Source organism: Mercurialis annua, linkage group LG8 (genome assembly GCF_937616625.2).
Source record: "Mercurialis annua linkage group LG8, ddMerAnnu1.2, whole genome shotgun sequence".
Lineage (NCBI taxonomy): Eukaryota > Viridiplantae > Streptophyta > Magnoliopsida > Malpighiales > Euphorbiaceae > Mercurialis > Mercurialis annua.
This window is the reverse complement of record NC_065577.1, coordinates 6,198,389-6,212,201: the sequence shown is the minus strand read 5'-3', so window position 1 is coordinate 6,212,201 and position 13,813 is coordinate 6,198,389. Positions and strand designations below refer to the sequence as shown.

The 13,813-nt window shown below is 31.1% G+C and overlaps 1 protein-coding gene across 1 annotated transcript; it reads left to right on the top strand.

The window, feature by feature from the left end:
- Positions 1-9,272: 9,272 nt before the first annotated feature.
- On the top strand, positions 9,273-13,737 carry LOC126661730 (leucine-rich repeat receptor-like serine/threonine-protein kinase BAM3). The gene is made up of 2 exons (XM_050355594.2): positions 9,273-12,155; positions 13,023-13,737. The coding sequence occupies exons 1-2, from the start codon at positions 9,590-9,592 to the stop codon at positions 13,445-13,447; spliced, it is 2,991 nt and encodes a 996-aa protein (XP_050211551.1). The 5' UTR covers positions 9,273-9,589; the 3' UTR covers positions 13,448-13,737.
- The last annotated feature ends 76 nt before the right edge of the window (positions 13,738-13,813 follow it).

Sequence of the window (13,813 nt, the reverse complement as noted above, 5' to 3'; positions counted from 1 at the left end):
ATTATAAAAAAACTATATTAAAATTTATACTTTATTTTACAATTAACTTAAAAAAGAGAATGTTATGATGATTTTATTGAGAACTGCTAGTACTAATCACTCCTATCTTACTAGGGATGTGTTCTCTCTCCTTTTCTTTTCTTTCTGGGCAGTACTCTAATACTCCAATAATTTAGTTGCTTTGTTGATAAATTTTGTTCATACCTTAAAAGATTTAGCATAAATTTAATTAACGAAAGTAAATTTTATCTCCATAATTTAATTTACCTTCAATCTTTTTTAGTCATAATTTAAGAAAACGCAATTTATATTTGAGATTTTTTATAAATTTTCCTTTCCTATTATATTTTTGTTAAACTCTATGATTAATTCATTTTTTTGGGATAATGGCAATGAATATTAAACGTTAAATAAGACAGTAAAATGATAAATTTTAAAAATTATGATTTACTAAAAAGGGAAAAATATTAGAAACAAAAAAAAAGAGAAAAAAGACGAACTATATTAAGACCAAATGAAAATTACTTTAAAAATGAATAATTGATTGAAAAATTCTTATAACCAAACACAAAATTTAATTTTTTTCACGATCACTACTTTTTTGGATAAATGATGGATACATAAACTCTACCACAAAAATAGAAAGCAAAAAAGCTCAAAGGAGCTAAAAAGAGTTACAGAAAAAATATAAATTTTTGAATACATTAACAGCGGAATAAGTAAAACCAACATGATTATCCTTGTATCCGTCAATTGATGTCTGGATACTCTCTCTTTTCAAGCTTTTCATAAATTTCAAATACAAAAAAAAAAACAAATAGATTGCCACAAAGAATGATATCTCTTACTCGAAATAAAATTCCACGAATCAAAAAAAAGGTGTAAAGTTGTTGATATAATTCAACAGACATGTATGAATTAATTTTATTAAATTTCCCCACATTGTCTTTCATATTTCCTCGCATTTAGTAATCAATCAAGAGTGAAGTATATGATTGATTCCTAAATGTGAGAAAACATATAAATGTTACTCAACCATTAAAAAGGGTGTTAAATATTCTTATGGTTATTCAATTGTCTTTGTTTTGTTACTTTTGTATAACGGATTGATATTTATTTTGTTATATTTTAGTTATTCAATATATTTTTTCCAAAAATGAAATGCCATCCGATCAATTCAAGCCAAATTGTACCTATTTGGTCAACAAATTGCTAATGTATCACTTGGTAGAAGGACTGCAACGTGAGAGAAAATTAACTTTGATCTAGTAACCTTCCTTTTAAAAAAAAAAACATAAACATTGGATCATGTTATTTGAAAAACAAGTATTAAATTATTAAATTAAATAAATTAAATATTAATTATTATGTAAAAATAGTATAATTAGATTATCACAAAAAAAAATTAACACTCAAACAAGAAAATTTCAAGTACTTTTGGTATTTGCTAAGCAGGAAAAGGGAGACTAGGGCAAGCATATATATATATATATACTTTGTTTCCTTTATTTTCTTTTTCTTTACCTTTTTCTTTAAATTAAAACCCTAATTTTTCCTCTTTTATTGTCTTTTATCCCTTGCCAACGGTTGCATAAGGGAAAGGATCATAGCCATTGGCATTAAATTGATCACTTTTCTTTTTATAAAGCTCTTTAGGACATTTGCCAAAGGTGTTCAAAGGATTTTAAGCCTGAAAACAAAGCAAATGTATATATGTGTTTATATGCTCATGCTTTTTTTTTTTCATAAATGAAAGACTCTTCTAGTCAAATAGGACAATAATGCACTTTAGATGTCATTATAATTCATTTCTTAAGTTATACTCTAATTATATTATCTACAATATAAATTGGCGGTGTGAAAATTCGAAATCGAAACCTCTATAATTTTTTTATAAATGAGAACATGAATAATGCAGCTCACTTACCGATCGATTAGAATGAACCGAGGAGGACCTCATAGGGGTCAAAATCCTCGGTAATTTTTTTTAATGTTGATGCATATTTAGAATTCGAGCGTGGAAATTTTAATATTTATATCATTTATTAGTACTCAACAAAAAAATAGGGCAGCTATGTACCTTGGTGCCCTTCCCTTTTTATGTGCTCTAATTTTATTTAATATTGGACCATTTTATTTCTAGTTTCCGTTCCCTTTTGCCTTTTCTTTTATCCTTTGTAGTGTACATTTTTGAATTGGCATCTAGTATACATTTTTGACTCATTGTTAAGTCCAATAAATGAACTTGCACGAGTTCTTTAGATTCTTTTAGAGCTAAGGTGGTCAGATAAAAAGTTGAAGCATAGGCTTATTTTGAACAATTTAGCTCTAATCTAATAAGCTCACATCAACTATGGCATAATTGAACTTAATATGCATCCTAATGAAGGAAAATGAGTGTACAAACTTGAAATCGTTGTAGCCTGAAGGCCGCGGGTCACCTCTCAGGGCGTCGTATGATGTGCCCCAGAGGCATCTCGAGTCTCGCATGGTGGCATATTAAATCTTATTCAGTTTATGACAACAATTAATTGTTTTTTAATGTTCAAAATTAAACTAAATATTTAGTTTTTTCTACTTTTAAAATTTAGTCAGAATGAAATTAAATTTATCGATTCTACTTAGGTGAAAAAATAGTGCCGAGGATAAATTGCTGGTTGGCAGAGGCCGGAGATAAAGTACTGCTTTGTGTTTGTAAATACCAGTGAAGGTCTACGCTTGTTTGTCCGTTCCGGAAGCTTACCTATATAATTGGAGCGTTTAATTCACGTGACATGCATGTACAATGTACCTCATATGACGTGCTTATGGCATGATTAGGTTTAAATCGCTAAAAATGGTTAAAATTTGTTTCATAATGTTTTAAATGTTAGGTTTAAATCGCTGAAAGTGAAATATTAGGATTTGTTTTGTCAATATTCTAAAATAATAATAATCCTAAACTATATTTTTTTACAAAACGGTAACCTCAAAAATAATATAACCCTAAACTATATTTTTTAACAAAACGGTAACCTCAAAAATAATATAACCCTAATTTTGTAACTTGATAATTGTTTTACATGGGTCAACGCTATAATCCGGTAACCATTTTATAATTTGATATCCATTTGATAAAAATTATTGTTTCAATAACCGTAAAAACATTTAACCCCTACAAATCCTGTCTTTACACAGAATTTTATACATAAGTTTCTGCACCAAAATTGGAGAAAATATCTTTAATTTCTTCATGTTTCATGTTGTCCAACTGAAAATAATATTTTCATTTAAATTTTCATTTTTTTGATTGAATAATACAATTGCCTAAGAAGGAATGTTGCAAGCTGTGATGTATAAAGCTGCTTTTAATTGTAATACTAATTCCTTTCTTAAGAAAGATAAGGAACCTGATTCTTCTTCTTTCTGTGCATAGCAGCTCCACTATATTTCACAAAGTCAGCTGTTAAAATTAGCACCCATCTTTTAATATTTTACAATTTAATCCGCCCAAGTTTTTAAAATTGGCTACTCTATATATTACATACTATAATTTGGCCCTTTTTATATTGAAATTCTGGCCCCGTTACTATTACGGGTTGACTCGGTTGGTTCTAAATATGAACAATAGATATGAGACAAAAGCCAAATTATTAGTTCGAATTTCATATATCATATGGAGTAAAGGTTAGGTCACTAGTTCGAATCTCATATCTCACATGAGACTTGTTGAAATTATTTGGAAGAATTGTTAAAATCCATATTAAATGGCATATGGACAGTGAAATGTCGAGAGTAGTCTCTTCGAAAATTTACTCAAATGATAGGATTCCGACTAGATTCTCTCTTCATCAAAAAATAATAAAAAAATCGTCATGAAAATATAAAATGATTTTATATATCAAAAACTATGATAAAGTTGACTGATTATATATCTTGAATAAAAAGTCATTCAAGTAGTTTGATCTAATGAGAAATAGACATTAGAATATTTCAAGGCTTAATTATATAAATAGCATATTGCACTAAAACCTATAATATATATTAAAATTCAACTTGTATTTCTCTAGTTTAAGGACTAAATGGTGTTATTTTTGGATTTTATTTTTCTTAATATTTAAGGCAAAACCCATATGGAGGCCCCTCAACTTTATTATTTTTATTCGAGAAGTTTCTACACCAAAGTTCGTCACGTCCGGGTCCTTATACTTTGCAGAATCACATTTTGATATTTCTTTTTGTGTTTTTTTCAGTCCCTCTACTTACAATTTGTGATTTTTTTGGTACACAAAAAATGACTTAAAAGATTATAATTTATAATTTGAAAGACTGGAAAAATAAATAAGGCAAGTAGAGGGACTTTACGAATAAAAAAAAGTACAGGGGCTACCTGAATAAAAATTATAAAGTAGAGGGGCCTCCGTATGAATTTTGCCAATATTTTAATTCTACCATTTTATTTAATATTTCTCATAATTTAGTAAAATTGAATTCCAATTCAATTATGAAACCTGTTTTAAATATAAATATAAATATAAACAATATTTTTATGAAATGGAATGACCTAATTAAATCAGTTTAAGTACCTTCACTAAAAAATTCGTAAATGTTCCCAAATAAGCTATTTTTGGGTGACCACATATAAGGGTTCTGGCCCATAAGAAAGAGGGGAAGGGCAGAAGATAATGACTGTTCAAAGAAGGGCAGACCTGCCCTTCAACAAGACAGATAAGGACACCTCAAAAGGGCACACTCCCTTATTTAGTGCCCTAAAATGGAGAGAGTGGAGCCAAGTCCAATTCTATTTTATGACAAAACCCACATGAAAGAGAGGTTTTCATGTTATTACAAGAGCACTCTTTTCCATGTTTGAGGGGGCCATTCATTTTTCTTTTTCTTTTTCTTTTTCTTTTGAGAGCCAAGTGAAAGGGAGAGACATAGGGAATAGTTCTTCATTGTGTTTAGGTTTAGGTTTATTTTTTTTTTTTAGCAATTTAGGTTCATAATTTAAAAAATCAAATTGGAGACTACTAATTTAATTTGAAAAAATTCATTTTGAGATCCTTAAATTATATATGTTTTGTTTATCTGGTACTTAAACTATTTTTTGTTCTTATCTGATCCTTCAATTTAGCGGAAAACCATTCTCCAATCCTTAACTGCAAAAAACGACGTCGTTTAGGGTATCAATTTGCATTTTCAAAAATAACGAAACAACGTTGTTTTTATCATTCAGGAACTTAAAAATATGTTTTCGCTTAGTTGAAGGATCATAGGACAAAAAATAGTTTAAGGACCAAACAAACAAAACAAATATAGTTCAGGAACATGAAAATAGGTTGTTCCATTTAATTTTCAATCAGTTCAACTGGTTTAACCGTCTGGTTAGATTGATATGTTCACGTTTTTTTTTCTAATTAAAATTTTGATATTTATGCTGATTTGATTGGACATATCTTAATTTTAGTGAAATCCAATGAAACCGATCCAAAACTAATATGATTGAATTTATTAATTGTTTTCTCCTTCAAACAAGATTGAAACTTGATCGGCTTTTAAAAATAATAGTCGACTTACTATAACAGTATTCTTTGTAATAAAAAGGAGAAAACAATTTAGAAAAATTAAATTCACCAAAATTGTATTATAATCTATTAAAATATGACCCATGAGATGATTATTTATAATTATATATCAATATAGTTATATTAATTAATAATTAAATTTGTATTTTTTTTATTTAAAAATGATGAACTTTTAATTAATGTGTAGTTATAAATTACCACGCCAAATGTCATATTTGCAAAACATAATTTATAATTGTTTGTGGTAAATTTGACTTGACTAAGAATTTTTTGTTACAAAAACTTTTAGTATTTCAATTTTTATTGAGAATTTGATTTTTTAAATAATTAATATGTCCAAATTTCGGCCAAACAAGATAATGTTAGATTTCATATTAAAATCAATTGGCATTAAGAGGTGAGACTCAACCGACACATAAACATATACCCACTTACACATATAACCAATGTAGGATAATCTCATGTCCAACAGATAAAGCCGATGAAAAATTATCGGTCCGAATTGGTTTTTCTCTCTTTTTCGACTAGATTTATGCTAAGAATCAATTCGATCCAGGTTTAAATATATTATTAAAGCTATATTACAATAGCACTCTTTTCCATGTAAAAAAGAAGGCAATAGTACTAAAATAGATTTTTCTTTTCTTTTGAAGTGGAAGATCAAAAGCAAAGAGATATATACACACAAATATATAATTCATCTTACTATATAAATAGCCAACTTTTTCTTTTTCAGCCCTCTCTTTAAGACTATTCCATCGTCTTCTAATAAAGCTCTAATGCACACTAAAACATAGAGAAATTCTTGGTCCCAACCTTGTAAGGCAAAGGAAGAAGAAGAAGGAATAAAGTTAATAATCAAATTTAATAAAGATAAATAAAGCTTACAATATGGTTCCATTTTCCATGCAATTATAAATTGATCATTTTACCAAACATAGTAATCATATATTAATAATCATCATCTTTTTTACTTCTTACAATCTTCTGTTTTCTGCAGGCACATGTTTCCAACTCAAAGATAAATGTTTATTTTAATTTTAAAAAAATTTAACTCTATTTATTTAGGTTATAAAAAATCACCTATATGCATCAAAATACACAATGGTAGTGACATCAAGTCTATCTATTTTTGGTCCAACCTATATTTTGTAGTAGTATGAGTACAAGTGTGATTCTCATTTATATGCTGCTTTTTTATGGGTCCGCCATGCTAGGAGTGTAAAATCTATATATGAAATGGATTACCTCAACTAAATCAATAAATTTGGTTTGATTTAATTTATATTTATAAATTTTGGTTCTATGCGGTTTTGAAGAAAACATTTCAGTTTAACTTTCCTACAAACATTACCCAAAAAACAAATCGAATCAAAAACTAGCTGAACTAAGTGGTTGAATTCGATTCAGTTTAAAAGAAAAATTTATAAACTCACCAGGTTCAATTTGAAAACTAAAAATTACAGTTCAGTTTGAAGCGAATGTAAACTTAAAAATAGATATCACATGGTATTATAGGGCTATGCATCAATTTATTTAGTTCGGTTTACAATCGGTTTTAAAGCAAACCAAAAAATTTGATTTGGTGAAAAAACAGAAATAACCCCAAGACATAGATGAGTTGGTAAGACGCTCTTCTAGCTTAAGTGAGGTCGCAGGTTCGAACCGTACTCATGTATGCAGCCGTTTAAAATTTGGGGGCAGAGCTTTGCCTCCCGCAAGGGACCTATCCGGTTCTGGTGGAGGATTAGTCTGAATGTGAAAGGTTTAAAGGTGTCATTTTATAGTTGGAGCCCGTTCAGGACGCCTCATGATCAGATAAAAAAACAGAAATCTTTACATGTTTATAGCAAATAGAAACTAAAAACCGAACATTAAGTTTTTATACAAATACAAACCGAATATGCATGTAATCGTATTCACTAAATGACCTAGCCGTAATTGCAATTTATGTTCGGTTCGCTTTTCCAATTTGGTTCGATTTTTGCAACCCTAACTATTGGTACTATTGGCAATAATGGAATATCTATGTACAATAAGAATTCTGACTGAGATATATATCTCAAAGTTATGCAAATAGTTGTAAAGTTATCCTTAATTTTCTTTTACTTTATTATCTACTGCCAAAATGTACCTCATGCTGCTTCTATTACTACTTTTCTTGAGTTGCACTTCATTTTTATGATCAACAACAATCATCTCTTGTGTTCACAAAACAATCACCTCTTGCCTTTTTCAATTCTTTCAATATATTTCTTACTTGATCTTTTTTCTATTTTAACCCTTTTCAATAAATAAAACTATTTTTTATAATTAATTTTTTTCTTTTTGATAATTGAAGAGGAGAAAGCGCTTGTGGGAGGATTTAACCCACGACCTAACAATTTCCTGTCAAACGCTTATACCATTTCAACCCACGACCTAACAATTATCAATATTGGATCAATCAGACCCAAATTCGATGCTATGCCAACGTCATTCTTGATGGTTAAATAGTGTAATCGACCCAAAATTAACAAATTAAAATTGTTTTTCAAAGTCACGAAATTTGTTTTAAATTGAAGGCTCAAAATAAACCTTTGTTAAATGCTAGACATACATAGTTGTCACAGCGAAAAGCAACAGGACAATGCAGCCATTTTAAATCATTGAATTTGAAAGTGCAATTCCAACATCCCTCTCATTCAATTTCAATAAAGACCTAAAAAAAAAAAAAAAGCAAATAAGAAAAGCATCCATATCATCATCTCTTTGATTAAAGTTAAAGGGCATTCTTGTCATATCAAAAAAATATAAAGCAATATCACCACCGTAACTTTAGCTTTTTCTCCCCCTTAATCCTAACTTTAAATTTCTGTTATCCAACGGCTTTATTATTTTTTCTCTTCCTTAATTACAAGTAGGATAATATTTTAGAGTATAATTTGCTTTGACAATAATTATTAGAATTTTTCATTAATAATAAATAAATTGATGTGCATTCAAGAAATGCATAAAATATATAGGATTAATTTTATTTTTCGGTTATTGGATTATAGATTTTATTACACTTTGATTTCTAACGTTTTATTTTTTATATTTGACAATCAAACTTTTATTTTCTCAACAATAACAAGGAGTTACTTAGAGAATTTAGATGCATTATTACTTAATGGCCGATAAAAAATAATATAGCACCTAATTTTTTTATTGATACATCAATATTTATGAGCTGTAATTACGACAATAGCCTTCTATTTTGAATAAAATGAACATTTAATTATCAAAACGTAAAAAATGAAACTATTATAATGGAAGTGTAAAAAGTATACACTTCAACATCCGAAAAAAATACTAAACTATACTATAGTAATGATGAATTTTTCTTTTGATCAATCAATTGTATCATTCTCATTGGCATTATCAATTGGAAAAAATATTACACATAATGCACTATCTGAATAATTATTCTTACAATAAGCCCATCTTTTTCATCTTTTTTTTTACATATTCATGAACTTTTCTGAACGAATTTCAATTATGAGATAACACCTTTAAATATTTCACATTCAGACTAATCTACATTTGAGGAGTCTTGTAAGTCTCTTGCGGGAGGTAGATTCCAGTTCGAACATGCGACCTCACTTAAGTCAGAAGAACGGTTTACCAACTCACCTGCCCCTTAGGTTTCATCTTTTTCATCTTTAACTCATAACATTTACAACTTTCATTCCAAGAAAAATTATCAATTACTCTCTTCTCCACTTCTCTTTTTGTTCTTAAAGAGAAAAAGAAAAGCAAAAGATGAACACAAAAGAGAAACCAAGAAAAGGAGAGGCTTAGCTTCTTCCTTGTATTTCAAGCCTTCTTCATCTTCTTCATCCTCTCTTGAAAAATGTTAGATTCTTTAAACCCATGCACACTTAAAATTCCTCAGATTCCTTTCTTCACTCACTTTTCCATTCTTTTCTACAAAATATATCACCACCCTTCTTCTTAAATCAAACCCTTCAATCCCTCAAATTCCCTAAAAAGAACCTTCAAAAATGGTCCCATTCTTCATTCTCGTTCTTTTTTCTCTTCTACCAGCCTCTTGTTTCGCTTCTTTAGTTAATGATTTTCATGTCTTACTCTCACTCAAACAAGGTTTTCAATTCTCCGATCATCTAACCACATGGAGTAACTCTTCAAACCCGAGCTCAGTTTGTTCTTGGACCGGCGTTTCTTGTTCAAGAACCCGGGTTGTCTCGTTAGACTTGACGGATTTCAATCTTTACGGGTTTGTTTCTCCTCAAATTTCGAAGCTTGACCGGCTCGTGAACTTGTCACTTGCTGGGAATAATTTCACTGGAGAGTTTGAGCTTGTTGGGTTGAGTAGTCTTCGGTTTCTGAACTTTTCGAATAACCAGTTCAATGGCGATTTGAGTTGGGATTATTCGGAACTCAAGAGTTTAGAAGTGTTTGATGCGTATAATAATAATTTCACTGGCTTTCTTCCGGTTGGGGTGTTGAGTTTGAAGAAACTTCAGTACTTGGATCTTGGTGGGAATTTTTTCTACGGGAAAATTCCGGCGAGTTATGGCGGTTTAGTGGAGTTGAAGTACCTTTCTCTCGCCGGAAATGATCTTCAGGGAAGAATTCCGGGGGAGCTTGGCAATCTGACTAATTTGAAAGAGATTTACTTGGGGCATTACAATGTTTTCCAAGGTGGGATTCCTGCAGAATTCGGAAATCTGTTGAGTTTAGTTCATATGGATTTATCGAACTGCGAATTAGACGGTTCGATTCCGCCCGAGCTCGGAAACTTGGAAAAGCTTGATACTTTGTATTTGTTTTTCAATTCTCTGTCAGGTTCTATACCAAGAGAGTTGGCCAATTTGACCAATTTGGTGAATCTTGATCTTTCGGCTAATGAACTCGTAGGCGAAATTCCTTTCGAGTTTGTAAATCTTAAGAAGCTGAAGCTTTTCAATCTTTTCATGAATAAATTGCATGGTTCCATACCGGATTTTGTTGCAGATTGGCCTGGTTTGGAAACATTGGGGCTATGGATGAATAATTTCACCGGCGAGATTCCTCGGAAACTTGGCAGAAATAGTAAGCTTCAGATTCTTGATTTGTCTTCTAATAAGCTTACAGGTACTATCCCACAAGATTTATGTTTTTCTAATCAGCTAAAGATTCTGATTCTGCTGAAGAATTTTCTTTTCGGGCCGATTCCTGATGGGCTAGGGAGATGTTACAGTCTTACTAGAGTGAGATTAGGGCAAAATTACTTGAATGGAAGCATTCCTGATGGGTTTCTTTACTTGCCTGAGTTGAATTTAGTAGAGTTGCAGAATAATGTTCTTTCAGGAATTTTATCAGAAAACAGAAATAGTTCTTCAAAACCTGTTAAATTAGGCCAACTCAACCTGTCAAACAATCTTCTTTCAGGTTTTTTACCGTTTTCGCTTTCGAATTTCTCTTCTCTTCAAATCCTTCTTCTCAGTGGAAACCAGTTCTCAGGTTCAATTCCAGGTTCTGTAGGTGAACTGAGTCAAGTACTAAAACTCGACGTTAGTAGAAACTCACTTTCTGGTCCCATTCCTCCTGAAATTGGAAACTGTTTCCATCTTACTTTTCTTGATGTGAGTCAGAACAATCTTTCGGGTTTAGTCCCGCCGGAAATATCCAACATTCGAATCTTGAATTACTTGAACCTCTCGCGAAATCACTTGAATGAAACCATACCTAAATCCATTGCTACCATGAAAAGTCTCACTATTGCTGACTTTTCTTTCAATGATTTCTCAGGAAAATTGCCTGAATCAGGGCAATTCTCGGTTTTCAATGCTTCGTCTTTCGCGGGTAATCCTCAACTCTGCGGAAATATCCTGAACAATCCCTGTAATTTCAGTTCTGTTACCAATACGCCAGAAAAAGCACCAAATGATTTCAAGCTAATCTTTGCTTTAGGCCTATTGATATGCTCTTTGATATTTGCAACTGCTGCTATAATCAAGGCCAGGTCCTTCAAGAAAAACAACTCTCATTCTTGGAAGCTGACAGCTTTTCAAAAGATCGATTTCACAGTCACCGACATTCTTGAATGCGTAAAAGATGGGAATATCATCGGCAGAGGAGGAGCCGGAGTTGTTTATCATGGGAAAATGCCAAATGGGATCGAAATTGCAGTCAAAAAACTACTCGGATTTGGCACACAGAGCCATGATCATGGTTTCCGAGCTGAGATTCAAACCCTAGGCAACATTAGGCATCGAAACATCGTTAGATTGCTCGCGTTCTGCTCGAACAAAGAAACCAATTTGCTGGTTTATGAGTACATGAGAAACGGAAGCTTGGGAGAGGCATTACATGGGAAAAAAGGTTCATTCTTGACTTGGAATTTAAGGTATAAAATTGCTATTGAAGCTGCTAAAGGATTATGCTACCTTCATCATGATTGTTCACCATTAATCGTTCATCGAGACGTGAAATCGAACAATATTCTTCTCAACTCGAGCTTCGAAGCACACGTTGCTGATTTCGGATTAGCTAAATTTCTCATTGAAGGTGGAGCTTCAGAATGTATGTCAGCAATTGCAGGCTCTTACGGCTACATAGCACCTGGTAAGTACATTATTTCATCATATTTTTACCTTGCTTTTTTTTTTTTATTGCTAATTAACTTTTTGGTTATGAAACTTGCTTGTTTTTTTGTTATAAGGGTATGAAAAAACCAAACCGAATTAAATTTGACTCGGTTTAAATATATATATATATATATATTCCGGTATTTCGATTACATATAAAAGAAAATTCAAACTACTTTTGCTGCAACCTGAACTGAAAAATTGAATCGAACAAATACAAGAATCAATTCAACCGACTATATATACTCGGTTTGAAATATTTAAAAATTCGATTATTATTTTTCATTTAATTTTTAAAAAAAATTAACAATTAGTTTCACACATTTCCAAGTTTAAGTGTGACATTTTTGATTCCTAGTAGAATCACAAAATTCCATCAACAATTGATCACATTGAACTGTTGTTTTCATCTCCTAATAAATCTGTCTGTGCTAAAGTGACAGCAGAAAAACAATCCGTGATTTGTGCTACAGTGACAGACAAATATAGACAAAGAAGACTAACAAATCACAATTCTAATTTGTGGGCCCAAAATATGAAATAACACTTCACTTCTGATCTCGCAATCTGAGAGGTCAATCTGATACAGTCTGACCATGATTCTAACGTAACAGCACGTTGAGATTGGTGAAAGCTAACCGACATGCACATTATTTTTGGTCTTACGTGTAAAGAGTATTTCCCCTTCCCACCCACAAATCTTTTTTGGCTGCTTTTGTGCTTTTTAATGCAAGTTGACATCTCTTTTTGTCTTTGTTATTTTAAGAAATTTCAGGGACTAATTTCGATATTTATCCAATTTGTGAAATTTACACTAATGTTCGTTTATTTTGTGTAATTTCAGAATATGCATACACGTTAAGGGTGGATGAAAAGAGTGATGTGTATAGCTTTGGAGTTGTTCTTTTGGAGCTTCTCACCGGTCGTCGTCCGGTGGGTGACTATGGAGAAGGCGTAGATATCGTTCAATGGAGCAGAATAGTGACGAATAATCGCAAAGAAGACGTTTTGAACATTATTGACTCGAGATTAACAATGGTGCCTAAAGATGAAGCAATGCATTTGTTTTTTATTGCATTGCTTTGTAGTCAAGAAAATAGCATTGAGCGTCCTACAATGAGAGAAGTAGTTCAAATGCTCTCGGAATTTCGTCGTAATTTTCCGGATTGTCGTTCCTCGTCGTCTTCTATTGACTCTCAACAATTAAAAAATATCGAGAAAGACAAAAAATATGTTAAATTCAAATCGGATTTAAAAGAGGTTGCATAGTTTTATTTTTTGGAAAATTGGGTTGGTCTAGCTATAGTTTTTTTTTCTTTTTTATGTGAAAATTAAAATTTACTTTTTTTTTAAAAATTTTTGGGCTTAAATTTAGGAATAGGGGAGCTGGCTACAAAATAGAATTAGGAATAATTTGTGGGTTGCACTTCTTTTGAAGAAGTGTTTTTTCTTTTTGTTAGGTGGAGAGCTTGCAAATCTTTTATTGATAAGAGTCATGCTTGCTCTTTGTATTATACTTTTCTTTTCAATGAAATACAATGCTATATTTGATTGCTTTACATGTTACTTAAATGTTACTTAAATTAATAATAATAATAATAATAATAATAATAATAATATCATCAAACCTCCTCC

Excerpts from the sequence above, each read along its gene's own strand:
- LOC126661730 (XM_050355594.2), top strand. The coding sequence starts at position 9,590 with ATGGTCCCATTCTTCATTCTCGTTCTTTTTTCTCTTCTACCAGCCTCT. Across the intron at positions 12,156-13,022 it reads TTACGGCTACATAGCACCTG|AATATGCATACACGTTAAGG; the intron begins GTAAGTACATTA and ends GTGTAATTTCAG.